The sequence below is a fragment of the Protopterus annectens genome, chromosome 2.part2, assembly GCF_019279795.1.
Source record: "Protopterus annectens isolate FY-2018-M chromosome 2.part2, PAN1.0, whole genome shotgun sequence".
Taxonomy (NCBI): domain Eukaryota; kingdom Metazoa; phylum Chordata; order Ceratodontiformes; family Protopteridae; genus Protopterus; species Protopterus annectens.
The window spans coordinates 651,927,850-651,943,212 of NC_056730.1; the positions used below are offsets into that span (position 1 = coordinate 651,927,850).

General features: G+C 36.7%; 1 protein-coding gene across 2 annotated transcripts in view; it reads left to right on the forward strand.

Annotated features, from left to right (window-relative positions):
- HSPA12B (heat shock protein family A (Hsp70) member 12B) overlaps positions 1 to 15,363 on the forward strand; it is a 1,104,373-nt gene that overhangs the window by 541,208 nt on the left and 547,802 nt on the right. For both annotated transcript variants that reach the window (XM_044064071.1, XM_044064072.1), the window contains exon 6: positions 5,866 to 5,970. In XM_044064071.1, the coding sequence (XP_043920006.1) occupies positions 5,866 to 5,970 (105 nt within the window). The remainder of the gene's footprint in view (positions 1 to 5,865; positions 5,971 to 15,363) is intronic.

The following is a 15,363-nucleotide window of genomic DNA, read 5'->3' on the forward strand; positions in this document are numbered from 1 at the left end:
AGTGCATCATCAGTCAGATGTCCACCATAACAACATGGAGTATCTTCTAGTCATGGAGTCATACAACCAACAAGCCATACCCATCAAACTGCCAGGGATCAATTATCCAATAACACTGGCCAGCCAGGTGAGAGATGCTTGAGTTTATTGTCCTGTGGGCCAGCTTGGTATCTAAAAATGCTAGGATTCTACTATACCCTCATCCTGATGTTTCCCTACTTTGTGCCATTCCTCATTCATTGCCAAAACCTCTCATCACCATTTCTCCACATGCTGTAAGTCCGATTACATCCACTGTCCTTCACAACTTATATATGTATAACACCCCTGTTTGTCTGTGGTTATGTTCTATGTTTATTTGCCTGCTCCAGGTTTCTGATATTGTCTGTCTGTTCCACCCCCAGCTATCCCTCACTGCCTTCCTCACCTACCCTACTTCTGCAACATTTACAAAAAAGGTATCTTTCCCATCAAAATAAATACCTATAACACCTTATAGCTGCCTTTCACCTGCTTGCTGTTTTCCCATTTCATATGTTTCTATCTACCTCATTTCCTCCCCATTTATGATGAATGCAGTTGTCGCTTTGTTTTGCATAGTCATATTGGCATTTATGTTGACTGGCTGAAGTGCCCTTTTTGTGCCAGATGTGTTCTATATCCGGCTATGCAGTGCATCACTCATCTATGCTTTGATGCCTTGCCTTTAACAGCCTTTAAGTCAGTCATGTATTCCTCAGTTGTTCTTCTCCTACTATAGAAATCTCTACTATTGTCAAGCTACTACAATTACACCTTCAGGATGGGAACCTTCTATAGAATCATTTTCTTTTCCACTTTCAGTTCCTACATAGCAGAGATGAGGCAAGGGAATTATTGGTAATTGCATTTGTGTAGTAACCTCTTGGCAAAGCTTTCTTTACACAAAAATAAAGTTTGTTTTATATGTCACTGGAAAGAAATGGATACATCAGTGGTCTATAACAGAATAAAAGAAAGAAAGACCATAAATATTGATTGATTGAAAATAAGATATATTTTGGGGAAGTAATTAGGAGGAAGCCTGCTATCACTGTTATGTTAATGATACCCAGTTGTATCTCTCCTTCCCTCATGAGAACGTGGCTGAAACACAACACCTTCAACATTGAGACAGTACCATTTCCTAGATCCCTTATTAGAAGTAGGTGATCCAAAATTCTGAGTCCTGACACTTTCAAGAGTAAACTGTAATTTAAGCAAAATACATCAAATTCAAAAATTTAAATACACATTTAAAACATTTTTGCAGTGAGTCAAACCCCTCTACACCCTTCTGATGAGAGGCCCCGGTACCCTCATAGTCCTGCTACTTATGTACTGAGACCACCATGTCTCAGGGTAGGGAGAAATACCCAGAAGTATCACATCTTCTAAACATACCAAATACTCTCCCCGCATTCTCCCTTTTAATTCACTATTCTAAGAATCACAATTGGAGCACTCAGACTTTTGAAAATGTGCCTCTGTGTATACTATCTTAAGAGACATCTCAGCTGCTGATCTGGAGTCCTATGTCATCTGTTGAGTGACAGTTTGGAGTTTGTAATCTTGGAGTGATCCTCAATGACAGACTGACATCTTGGGACCAGATTTCCATCTCTGTAAAGGTCTTCTCTTACCATATAGGAGCATCACCAGGCTTAAATACCTTATTCCATCTTAAATTCTTTATCAGTGATTGTCCATGCTGTGGTTTCATTGTCTTAAGTTCTGAAATGTCCTATGCCATAAATAACCATTCACTGAGGATGGCCACATGTAACTAGTGCAGAACTTTACTGCATGACATTTAATTTATAGCCTTTGTCTCCATCATATTACTGCAGTGCTTTGTAGTTTGCATGCAGCTTCTATTCACTCATACATGTATAGAATGTAAAGTCTAACAATTATTATATTTTTTTTAATATGTGACCTTGTTATCAAAAAGAGCTGCTGGTTTCTTACCATCTGGATTGGGCCCTTCAATTTGATACACTATATCACTTTCAGATAATCATTTTAATAATGCTCTCTCCAACAAGTTGCCTGTACAAACAAAACTACAAATATGACATAACAGTTAAGGCACTTACCTCCCAGACATAAGTCTCACCTTTGGGAAATTGGCTAAGATTAAAATGTTCTGCAAGCGGAGTTAGTCCTGACTTACCCTCCCAGATTGGAAAGTTAAACGTTCAACGCCCTTCTGACTAAATGCACTAACTCTAAGCTCATACTGCATTGAAAATGAAGGACATGTTTGGTTTTACAACAGAATCATGCACTCTGTTTCAGTATGGCATCAGACTTGCTTTATTAAATTAGGGTGATATGGAGGTACAGCCCCACATTAGGATTGTATGAGGGCAATCATCTGCAAAGGCATACAATCTTACTTGCACAGCTTTAAACAAAGGTTAATTTTACTTTTCCATGAATGTGGGCAAATGTTAAGTAACCACTTTGCTTAGATGTTATATTTAGTTTATTGAAGTAAAGTGTCTCACTGCGTTCCAGTTACATAGAGTTCATATGCTCATAGGTGTGTACTAGGTTAATGACCACAAGGGCCATTTTAAGCCTAGCCTTACATCTCAAATCTCTGACAAGTTCTGGTACTCTTTATATGTGTAAGCAGGGATATAGGAGAAAAACATTTACATGCTGCCTGTGTCCATTAGAGACATAAGTGCTAAACCAGGCATGAATTTCACGTTCCCTATCCAACTGTCCAAGTTACATTTGAATTTGATTAGGGAGAAACTCTGCTTCACATGGATGGTAAGCCTCTTCCAGAGAAGGGGTATACTCTGGTGTCTCTTCAGCAGGTCCTATTTACATCACAGGCAAGGTTTAAGTCTTTAGAACAGGTAATTGTGGTGCTGTTTGTTTTGTAGATATGCAGGAGGTCCATCTGACAATGCCCTGTATGTCAGGCATAGACCTCCCCTCAACAGCTTGTAGGACAGAGAATGCAGAAATAGGGCTTTTAGATGGTCTGCATAGGACATGTTATTCATGCCCTGTATTCTATTAGGGAAGAACCTCTGTGGACATTTCAGTTGTTGGATATTCCTGGTTAGGTACATACCAAAGGGGGCATTGTATTCAAAGATAGGTCTGATGAATGCTGAATACAGTGAAACAAGGACCTCCTTGGACCTAGATACCACATCTTTGTTTATACATTGCACAACATAGAATAATTTTGTCATTGCCATAGACACGTGATGGTCAAAGGTTAGATTACTGTCTATGTGTGGTTACTTATTAAAGCTATGGACAATTACTTCTTTATATCTTCCTTTACTCTTTTACCTTTTAAGTTTGAGTGGTGTCATCTTGCTTTCAACTATTAATTTTCTGAAAAAGTGCATGCTCATGTATTTTCTGGATTTCCTTGAGGTACTTAAATGTCTCTGCCATATCTACCCTCTATGTCTTTTCATCAGATTGTACATATTAAGCTTCTGACAACTGGCAGATTTGATTTTTTTACAAAGAACTATGATGTAATGCTCCTTGGGAAAGAAATGCATAACAACTGGGGAGAGGTAATAACAGCAAGCACAATAAAAACAAGCATTAATGGATACTGCGATAGACAACGCATTGGAGGTGCACTGTAATAATAGTGGTTGACATTCGCTGTTAACAAAACAAGAAAGGATAAGAATGAAAGAAAAGTAAAGCAATTCTCCATTGCATTTGGAATTTTGTTTATATCAAAGTAAATGAAGCGGGCACCTAATCAAGTTATAAATCTTAATCCATTTTTTTCATGTTTTGGCACTTAATAGCATCAGTACATTTTGTTAGTAACAAGCACACTAAATAGTACTGCATATTCAGGACAGAAATGTTGTTGATAATCTCATAATATATTTCTAGAAATAGCGTTTATATCACGTTATCGAAAGATGAAAATAGCGAACGCTATTTCATCGGCCCCAAAACATCTAAACATGAAAATATCGAACATTCAGAACAGCAAATTTTTTCCCATGGAAAAAATTTGCTGCTCCGAAACACATACACACAACACAAGCACATCAAACAAACAGCAACCTCACACATACACTTAAATTCCTACACCTAACACTACAATAAACTAAACATACACTACTATCTACCCACTTACCTTAACCCAAGCCCTAACCCTAAGGTCCGTCACTATCTCACACTCACCTAACCCGCGCCCTAACCCTAACTCACTTAAACTGCCTCTAACCCTAAAGTCTGTCACTATCACACACACGCCTAACCCGTACCCTAACCCTAACTCACTTAACCCGCCCCTAACCCTAACTTACAAACAATCGCACACTTACCTGAACTCAACCCATAATTTTCCATCACAGCGCTAAAAATAGCAAAGCCACAGAAACGGCCAACCAAATTCTTTCCCAAGGAAAGAATTCACTGTTCTGCAGCTTCGCTATTCTTAGCGTTCGCTGAATAGTATTCGATATCACAACATTCGAAGTTTTAATACTTTGATGTTCTGCTATAGACCCTAGAAATAGTGTTATTTTTGAACTGAACATTACAGCAACAGTTTCTGTGGGCATTATGGCTGTAACATTTCTTAGTTGCTCTGTAACATGCTTCAGTCAAAAACTAGTGCCACTTATTTACTTCATTTTACTTTTGCAATTAACAGAACTGACATTTGTTCAAGGACTGCTTTAGATAATCCAGTCTTCAAGCCCTGGCCCAGAGATGTTGAGGGATTGAGGGATGAAGCCCTAAGTATGACTTGGTCAACCCAGATAATCAAGTTCAACTACCATCACAAATGCTGGAAGAGCTGGACTGGGAAAGGTGGGAGTAAGCAGCTGACCTTGGCTAGCCCATCCTGCAGGGAAGGAAATAGGTGTCCTGTTTGGAGAAATTGTTCTTGTGAAATTAGAGATCTGCACAACACTAACAGCTGCAGAATCAGGGGATTATATCTCTTGTAAGCATGTGTGTGAGGACACTGAAATTTTCCACAGTAATATGGGTTCTTACTTCAGCTATCAGAGCATGGGTTAGAAACTTAACCACAGAATTTCTGATGCCTGCCTGTATGATGTCTACAGAAGAGGAGAGGCCTGATGGTTAACAGACATTGAGGAAGAAATAGGATTTAAAAAAAATCAGCATTTAGATTTGCAGTAGTGACCACCTGAAACAATAAAGGTACTGTAGATTATCAGTGCAGGGGCATAGCTAGGTTGGAGCACAGTGAGCAGTCACTCTGGTTTCAAGGCATTAGGAGTTGCCATCAAGAGATGCCAATTGATTTGCAGTGCAGAACTGGCATTGATTTCTGTACTGGTATTTCTGCCTTTGCAACCAGCATTGAAGTGGACCTGGCTTGCTCCTTAGGTAGGGGCACCAGATCAGGGAATGGCACCAGAAGTTAAATGAGCCAGCTACAGCTCACCACCAGTGCACTAGTACTGAGCAGTCACTTGCTATCACCACTAATGGCCATTTAAAGTACCATCTCACACATTTCCCGATCATATTATAACACAGCTGTGCTGCCACAGACACAGAAAGTACTGTATCACATCTTTTTTCATCAGCCTGCAACTGCATTATTTGTATTATATGGCTGATATATCCACACACACACACACACACACACACACACACACACACACACACACACACACACACACACACACACACACACACACACACACACACACACATGCCGAACATGGTTAAGCTTGTTAAGTATCTCTGATTTTTTTAAAAAATAATGATTATTGGATTTTTGCTTTTTTTTTTTTCTTTGCGACTATATTATTTCCTTCTTAATAATATTGTAATATTTTCACTCCATAGGACCTCACAATGGAGACGGAATTAGAAGCTGTAAACGGGAAGAGAGTGAAAGCTCTGGAAGTGTTTGCACATGCTCTAAGCTTCTTCAAAAAGCATGCTTTACAGGTAATGATGAAGAAAAGTGGAAAAAATAAATATTTAATTGTTAGTAAATTTTATTTCAGTAGACAGACATGCAAGACCACAAGGGCGTGTTTTTGATAGGACCTAGTCAACAGAGGTAAAAAGAATCTTTTCACATTGGAGTGTATTAACATGTTGTGTAAAATCAAGTCCAAAGGTGTAAGGTATACAGTACTAAAAAGAGAAGTATCTACAGATATTAAGACAGTCAGAGTACTGTTCAGAAAAAAACACCAGTAACCAAAAGCACTGAATGTAAAATTGCAGTTTCAAAAACCGTGGGACTTCCAATGTGAAAGTGCAACTTCCTTTAATAAATACACGAAAAGCATTCCATTTAACATTTTTGTCCCTAGGAACTCAGGACTTCATCCTGATATAATGATGTGTCTTTATATACAGTAACATGTTCATTCTGATGAAGCTGCTATATTACATTAAGTATATTCAGATCAAATGTCAAAGATCAAAGTTAATTTAAAACACAAATATTATTCCCCTGACTGTTTCCTATTCTGAATACCAGTCTCTCTATCTTTTGCTGCCTACATCTAACAACTAACATTTTGAATGCTTTCAACATATTATCACAATATAAGAGATGTACTTTGAAACTGTAGCATCCAGTCAATTTAATTATATACCTGTTGTTTTGTTTGGATCAGCATCACTTTTCCCTCCTCTATTAAATTCACTTTTTCTGGAAGCTGTTTGATTTTATATGGCTGATTTTTCTATATTTCTCTTTTTTCTTCTCATTTCTTGTGTGCATTCCTGCACTGCTCCTATAACGTTTGCTTTCAGTAAGTTCCATTGTGAAATTAGGCCTTCTTAAAATGCCTGCATTTTCTCCTGTAATAACATTATGCACCATTATTTGTAACTAATGCCTTTGCAACAGATAACTGGGAAAGCACTAGTGTCTAGATAACTGTAAAGAATCATCTTCCCTTGGGCCTAGGCACATAGGCACATGATCCAAAACAAAACTGGGCCCACAATCTGTTGCACTACTACGTGTACATATTCATTTATAACTATCCCAGCAAACCCAGATGCCTGATGCCTTGAGGAGCTGTAAGTACAGTCCACCGGCCCTGTACTTGGTCTTCTGTGTTATTGAAAAAGTATATTTTAGTCCTACACAATTACATTACAGTGCAAAAAAACTCAATGATGTAAATATTTTTCAATAAATGCATTTCTAAGTCCCCATGCCTAAGCTACTCCTTGTTCTAACAACTTTTTAAAAGCATGGCTTCCTCAGCATTGTTAACTACAAACTTTGAAATACTGTATCAGTGAAGGAGATGTTGGTAAACATATTGTCTTCTGAGTATGGTGTTAACATAATTACTGAGATATTTTCTGCATGAGGTTTCAATTCCTATGGTGTTTAACCATGACTGATATAGTTCATGTTTTGTCAATCATTTTTTATTAAATTTGCCTTATTTTTATTGGAAATTAATTTGATTAGCAGCTGTATCAATTCTGTCATTCTCTTCTTGCATCCAGGTCCACATTATAATAGATCTCCAAATGTGTTGTAGCATCTTCCAAACCTTTGAATACTTGTTCACTAACTCTTTAGAATACCACTGATGCTGATAAAATAATAAGTGGATAGTTATGGAATATATACCTGATTGGTGACTTATTAGTTCTGCTTCACCTACCTTAACTGCTAGAAAATCTTTGTTTGCACGTAGCACTAAAAATAACATAGCATCTTACATTGATGTGATCAATTCTTTATCTCTAAACAATGGATAATATGTTTTCTTTTAATTGCTTATTCAGCGCTTATGGGTCAACATAAACCTGAATCTCATTTTTCTTTGTAATAGTGACCATACTATTCACCAATTTTGTTGGGTCAGCTTGCTTCTTTATGACACCTAATTTTCTTATAGGTTCATAGTTTCATAGGTGTGTACTAGGCTAATAGTCCTGGAGCTTTTACAAACCTAGCCCAAAGAAAATTGCCCAGGCACCGTGCCACCCGATGTTAATTCACAGTGCCCCTATCCAGTAGGGAAACTGGAATGGTCCCTGGAGTTAACTTTCTGTTATTAACATTGTTCTTGGGCTGTTTTACTCCTAAGAAATTTCAGCACTTTTCTTGGAGCATGTGTGACTGCATTGCATCAGAATTTGTTTGTTTGCTTGCAGTATTGTCCTGGCAAACTCCCTAAGCCTGTGAATAAACCATCACAGTCATGGGGGATATCAGTAGTGTAACTGCACTCTGAGCTATCTCCTGTACATATGTCCTCTTTGCATTTGCACTCTAAATTTGTTTTACCATTTCTAGCACCTAGCAAGACAAATAAATTAAAATAAGCAAGCAATTAACTTATTTGTTATAATTTGTAACAAAAAATGTATTTTTCTAAAAATACGCTAAAAAAACACATGCCTGAAGATTTTGTTTTAATGGCACCACCCATGGCTAGAATATGTGAATAATATGCCTACATCTCTCTGTTCAATATTTACTAGCCTGATACTTTAAGTACATTTTCATACAAATATTATTCTCTGTATTTTTGACCAGTTTAAATATATCATTTATTATTAATTTTCAGCATTTAATTTATACAGACTTGTACATTCCTGTGAAACTCTCTCATGCTTTGGATGCCACAAAAGCTAGTTTCAGATTTCACTATATGAAATTATGTCATTCCCTTAGAAACCAAGAGCTCATCTTCATAAATATGTTGAACAACATTTAAATTATTACAAGTACATTTTTTCTTTTGCACATTTTAGCAAAATGTCCATTTCTAGCACACATACTAAGAACTGATGAAACATAGGAAAATGTTTCTTCTCATGTTATAGCAATACCTTCTATATGGGGTTTGACTTGTAATTGCAAGTTATTTTGACTGTTTTCTATTTTGCTTACAGTACTTCTTCACATGACTTTTCATTTTCATATCCATATCCAAGAACAAAAATGTCAGAACAAAGAATTCCTTACATGCATGCGATGTTGAGAATATGAGCTGTTCATATTTTGGTATCATAAGTGTGGTTAGTGGAAGTAGGAAAAAGTCATATTAATTGGTTACCTGACATGATCCAGCACTTGATAATCTGGAACTGAATCAGAAGCTTAATTATCAGAAAGGCAGCATAGACTAAATGTTAACATACTGAATGATACAGTTGCAAAAATAATTGATTTAATAAAGTTTTATAAGACAGAAAAACATGCAAAATACACGATAGTAAGAATGAATGGTGAGACGTATTAAAGAAACATCTGAGAAAAATGTAATAAAGGAAATAGGTACAGTACACTTCATTTAATACTGCACCAATTGCTTTGAACAATCAAATGTCCAAAACTACATTCTGTTACTGGTAACTTTATTTCATCAAGTGAATGAATCTGCATTAAGTTAACAAAAGTCAAGGTGGGTGTAGAGCAATATGTATGTACAGCTTTAAGAAACTTTCTAGGGGCTTGTACAAGTGTATAAATACTGAGCATGTGCAAGCCTGGCTGCCATTTTGTAGTAAGCTGTTGAGATGTAAGCACGTATGTCTGTGTAGTCTGTTAGTTAATCAGTTTGTTTATATTTTGTAATGCTGCTATCCATCCTGAAGTGTTTCTATGTAATAAAGCATATAAATGAACTACCTTGCCTGTTTGTCATCTGTGCTAGAGAGAGACAAGCGACAGTAGGCATAGGATTCCATCAAAGATGGATGTCATTTCCTCTACTTCTTCTGATTTTCATGAACAAGATATCAAGGTATGACTATATTCTGAACAGTAACCATTTTGAGGACATCAGAGTTGCATTTTTGTTGTGTATGGATGACGCTGGACTCTTAGCATCAGGTGAGTGGGCTCACCAAAATACATTAGAGAGATTCTCTGTGAACTATGAAGTGCTTGAGATAAAACTCACTACTCCTAAAATAGACACCATAGTTATCTCCAAGAAAAGAGTGAAAATGATGTCCTCAGTTTACTGTCCAACATGCATGCATATCCTGGCATACAATCATGAGTTTTGGGTAGTGACTGAAAGACCCACAGAGACAACAGCAGTAGTTAGGCTCCTTTACAAGTTAACTGGACTCATTTTCCATTGAAAGGAGAAACATGTGGCAATCTGCATGGAGCTTTGAATACAGCCACTGCTCCAGCATGTTGAGATAAATCAGCTGAGGTGACCATCCAATGAATTCCAATACCAAAAATGACAGCTGCCCATCTTTTGGCAAAACAAAAAAATCAGTATGACAGGCCATCAAGACTAGGGAAAGAGTCTCCTCTTAAAACCACTAGGGCCATTCTAATCACAGATAAAATAACCTCTTTTGCAAGATGTAGAAGCAGTTATTTTAGATTTCTTATATTCAGAAAACAGTTTCCTGAATCATGGCATCCCCTGTCCAATTTCTATAAAAAATTATGAAATCTATTTTATCTATTCTTGTCATAAGCTAATGCCCCATGGTCATCAAAAATACCTTCCAAACAATTGTTTAATTTCTCAACATGCTCCCCATGGATAGAAACCTCTTTCATTTTTTTCCTTTTAAGAAAAACCAGGATCCCGAACAAGTCCAAGATAGTAAAAGAATATTTCCCACTATTTTCTGCTTACTCAAAGGGTATTCAAGCTTCCCCTCATATTTTATTGTGTATCTAATAATAACTCATATTCCACTGTATTGTATTTTCAAAATTTTTCACACAAAAACACAAGTTACCATAACTACTTGTTCTGGAAACCCCCACCAGGCAGACTAAGAAGAAAAAAATGCATTTCATGCTAGTATGATCTTTCCACATGTGCTGAACATTCACCTTACACTTGCCAATTTTCAAAAAGTCCATGTCTAACCTAACCATTTCCTTCCTAAATCTTCCTTATTTGCATTTGCAGAAATCACCCTCCCCGAAAAGAGATTTAAAGATCATTAAATATGATTGCACTAGGTAAAACAATTAAACAGCTTCCTGTTCCTTCACTGTAGCATAGTTAAAAGTTACTCTAAATGTTTTCCCTAAAATCCAGAAATCACACACTATCACCCAACACAACTCAGTCATAAAAGTATTTAATACTTAAGTGTTCCTTTCCCTGGCAATAAGAAGATAACACTTCAGCCTTCAACCCAATCTGAGACCCATCACTTAGAAGAATAACAAAGGAATCAAACTTCTTGCAAACAAATTATCTGAATCATATTGTTTGACCCATTCAAAAAAAGACATAGTTTTTCTCCATTCTTAAAACTATTAATATTAAGAGATGATATTTCAGTATCTCTCATGTGTCTTACATGCCCACATTTCTTAACTCTTTCATAACCTTTTCCCAATCATATTACCTTCATCCTAGAATGTGCCATCCCCCTTCAGTAGGCAATAAGGCAAACTTACCAAAATTAATTATTAAATAACTCTTTTGTCGTCTAACTACAACTTTTTTTGAACTTTATATGTATCCAGTTCAACAACAGAAGTAGATCCAGCAAGATCCTTCACTACAATATGTCATTGCTGTTCACACACCTGAATGTCTGTACCTATCAGCCTTTCAACAAAGAGATGAGAAGCATTGTAATCATTTCCAGTGGAACACTGAAATCTACCCTAAAATGTTGAATAAAATTGCATCTCTTGCACTGTCTGCCACAAACAGTTTACTAATACCAATTTGTTAACCAGGTACATTCACTGAACACGCAGTTTCTTGTCAGGGGCTACCCATTAGCAATGTCTGTCTGGTTAAGTAACTTGATCAAGATCATACGGTAGGTTAATGACAACTGAGGAATCTAAACCTGTTACCACAAGAACTACAACTTGTAACCTTAACCTCTACGCCAACTGCAGAACTATGCATTCAATATGACTATATTGCCCACAAGAATAACACCATCACTTAGACAAAAAGCCTGGCCAACATAATATAAATACCTTTACAATGTTTTACATAAAGAATGTTCAGTAAATGCTACATTCGCCTACCTGGACATTTAAAGCTAATCTGTGCTGATCAAGCTCCAGGCTGTAAGAAGGTGCAATATATTCTTAAAATTAAAAAAAAAAACTGTTTTGACTGTTGGTTAACTTTTCTGTCTAGTGATGATATGAGCTAAATGTATATCTGTCAATATAATGCTATTTCAAAATCTTGCCCAAAAATAAACTTTCCATGGGGTGCTGTCTTTTCTAACATTAAATACATACAACCAGTTGATTACAACTCTCAAAGTCTCAAAAGATGTACAACAAATCTTCTTTGCTGATCTGAATTATGGCTTGTAGCTGCCAAACCAAAACTCCCAAAAGTTCCAGGATACTGCAATAGAATGCAGATTGATCAGGAGGCTCACCAGCCTTATATCAAAAGCTCAAAAGATTCCTGCATGGAAGCGGCATGTTTTTCCTGTGGAAGCCACAACATGCAATCCAAGGTACTTATATACGGCTCTACTTTATTTATGCAAAAGCTTAAAACAGGGAATGCATATGCATCGAAGCATATGCATCATACCTCTCAACCTGGAAACATCAAAAATCTGGACAAGGCCCATGAAAAATAGGTACAAATCTGTACGCTGATTAGCATCTAATTTGCATACATAATTATGTAACCCCACCCACTCCGATGGAATTGTGGGTTACCAACTTTCAAATGTAAACTGAAGAACAACCAACAAAATATGGCACCAGATTCCAATGTCCTATTACCTGGCTATTTCGCCCCATTTACCATAAACACTAATGTGTGCATACTGCTTTACTTCTGCAATCAATGATTATTTGGATTTTATTTTTACATTTTGCAGTACATCAATGCACAAACACTATTCCCTGGCTATTTCTTCCCACACTATTTACTACTGAATGTATGGATGCGTATGCAGAAGTAATTTATAATAAATTCAAATAATGTGATAAACACTGAAACATTAAGACTAATTAACAATACAAATATTTAAGAGCTATCATAATGTATAAAATCGAAGATCAGTTTTTAAAAGCAATTAACTGTTGTATCAAGTATGTTTTTTTTTTCTTTGATTAAAACAAACTGCATTCCCTGGATGAAGGATGCTGACATATGCAGAACAGCAATTAGCTTAGGGATATACTAACATTATTACAGTCTCACCGACTGTAGTATTACAGATGTCAAAGAGGTATCACTTCCTAGCTGCCACATCTGTCACGTTATACCCCCATATGCAGCTCTGGCTGATTTCCTCCTGTACAATGACTAATGCTATATACATTATTAGTGCTGTGACCTCACCATAACTATAAACTTTTTGGCACTGAATTTATTGGTTTACCTCACCATAACTGGCAGTGCATGTAACTGATCTAGCCATCACCAAATGACTCTTCCTACGCAACTGTGATATTTCACTGTACATTTCAAAGTCTAAAATGGAAGGCCTGTGCTGCATGTTATGAGCAGAATTGTCAGCTATACCAAAGAAAATAATTAACAGCTTAAAACGAAGTTCTTCAAACAGACTATTAACCATACGTATGACACTGATTTACCACTAATTTTTCCTCTTCCACTAATTTCCTGTAAACACTGTGCAGATGTATATAAATGAAACCAAAACTTTAAAGCAGATTCTTCCATCAAAAAAGTAAATTCTTACTCTTCTGGAAAAGAATGGAACTAGCAATCTGTCTTCACTCAACCTGAAGTACTTTCTAGATAGAAGAAACCAGGATTTGTACTTACTTCACGGCATCTCAAGGAAGACCAACAGAAAAAAATTCTGACTAACCTACTTTCTGTGACATAGAAAGCTACAGTTAGGTCGGAATGTTTTACCACTGATCTTGCCTCATAATATCACCATATTATTTAATTCCTACATCAAGCAATGTTGCTGACAAAATACAATTTTGTACTTGCTACAGATCTCTACAGTGAGAAACTAGACGTTTAAACTACACGTTATGAGCATGTGTGATCCTAGCTGCCATGATTTAGTTAATTCTGACATGATCACAACCTTTTCTTCAAACATGTCCATAGAATAACTATTAGAAAAGCTCAAGTGTCTAATATCATTAGGCACTGCAGCAATAAGGCTCGATCAGACATTTTGCAACTACATATTGGAGATTTTCTCTTGTTTAGGCTAAAACACTATGAATGCAGTCTGAAGACAACTTCCAAATGCCAACAAGTTCTTCTCTACTGAGGATTACTGTTCCACAAATGCATGTCGCACAATTCCGACTTGAAAGCACAAAACTTCTGTTTCACTTTCAACAGGAAAAGCAAGTACAGAAGAAAAATAATCAAAAAGCATGTTTTGTTTTGTTTTAAAAATCTCCAGACCAAGCTATTCTTTCCAAGCATTTACACATCAAACAAGCAGCTGAAGTAATTATTTAAAAAAAAAAAAAAAAACACATGAGTTGTGACTTGAGTCATTTGCCATTACCTGCAGGCATGAAGCATTACTGCATGCAGTGACTGTTCCATTTCATAGCACAGACTTGAGGAAAGCATCCCCTACAGCTCATGGAATGAGACTAAGCCGGGGGTTGGCAGTTTAGAGGCTCTTTGCAAAAGGACACTACCTTTTAGCATAAAATGACACCTACATCTCAAAAGATGCCGTTTTCTTTCTCTCTAATCCATCCATGCAAAACAGCTAAGAAGCCTACCTAATTGCTAGTCTCATAATTCATCTCCTAAATTAGTCATTTTAAGAAAAAAATGCAGACTAGAGATCAGCATGCTCAGCATGACAAAATGTTGTTATATAAAATGATGCAAGATCTGCTTATCAAGCGCATCCTGCCAAACTACTGTTCAGCAGGACCATCTCAGTATTCATTTCCGATGCTATGTTAGACTGCATTTAAAAATCAATACCCTCTTTCAGAAACACAAAGCTTACCCTCCGTAAACTGATTTCATAAAAAAAAGACACTGTCTCTGTAGAACAAAAGAGTGTGTGCAGCCAGCCACCAATAAATTAAAGCTAATGAGCACTGTCCTATTTTTTCAGGTTAGGCTACAGATACATGTGTGAACAGACAAAAGAGGTTGTATGTTTTGCTGTTGAATCCCGCTGTCTTGTCTGACATAGCACCATATAACAATATAATAAACTATAAAGTTTCATCCTCAAATTTTGTATACCATACTTTCTAGAAGCAAACACCGTACTTGTACCTTTCTGAAGAGGACATCTAATGACTTCTCAGAGTTAATTGACATCAGCAGCTGGATCTTCTTGATTTCTGAAAAAAATCACAGCCAGCAATGCTACTTCTTCCCACCACACTATCCTAAAACGTTCCCCCTAATTCTTTTGTTAAGCTATAGCCACAGGTTCCACAGG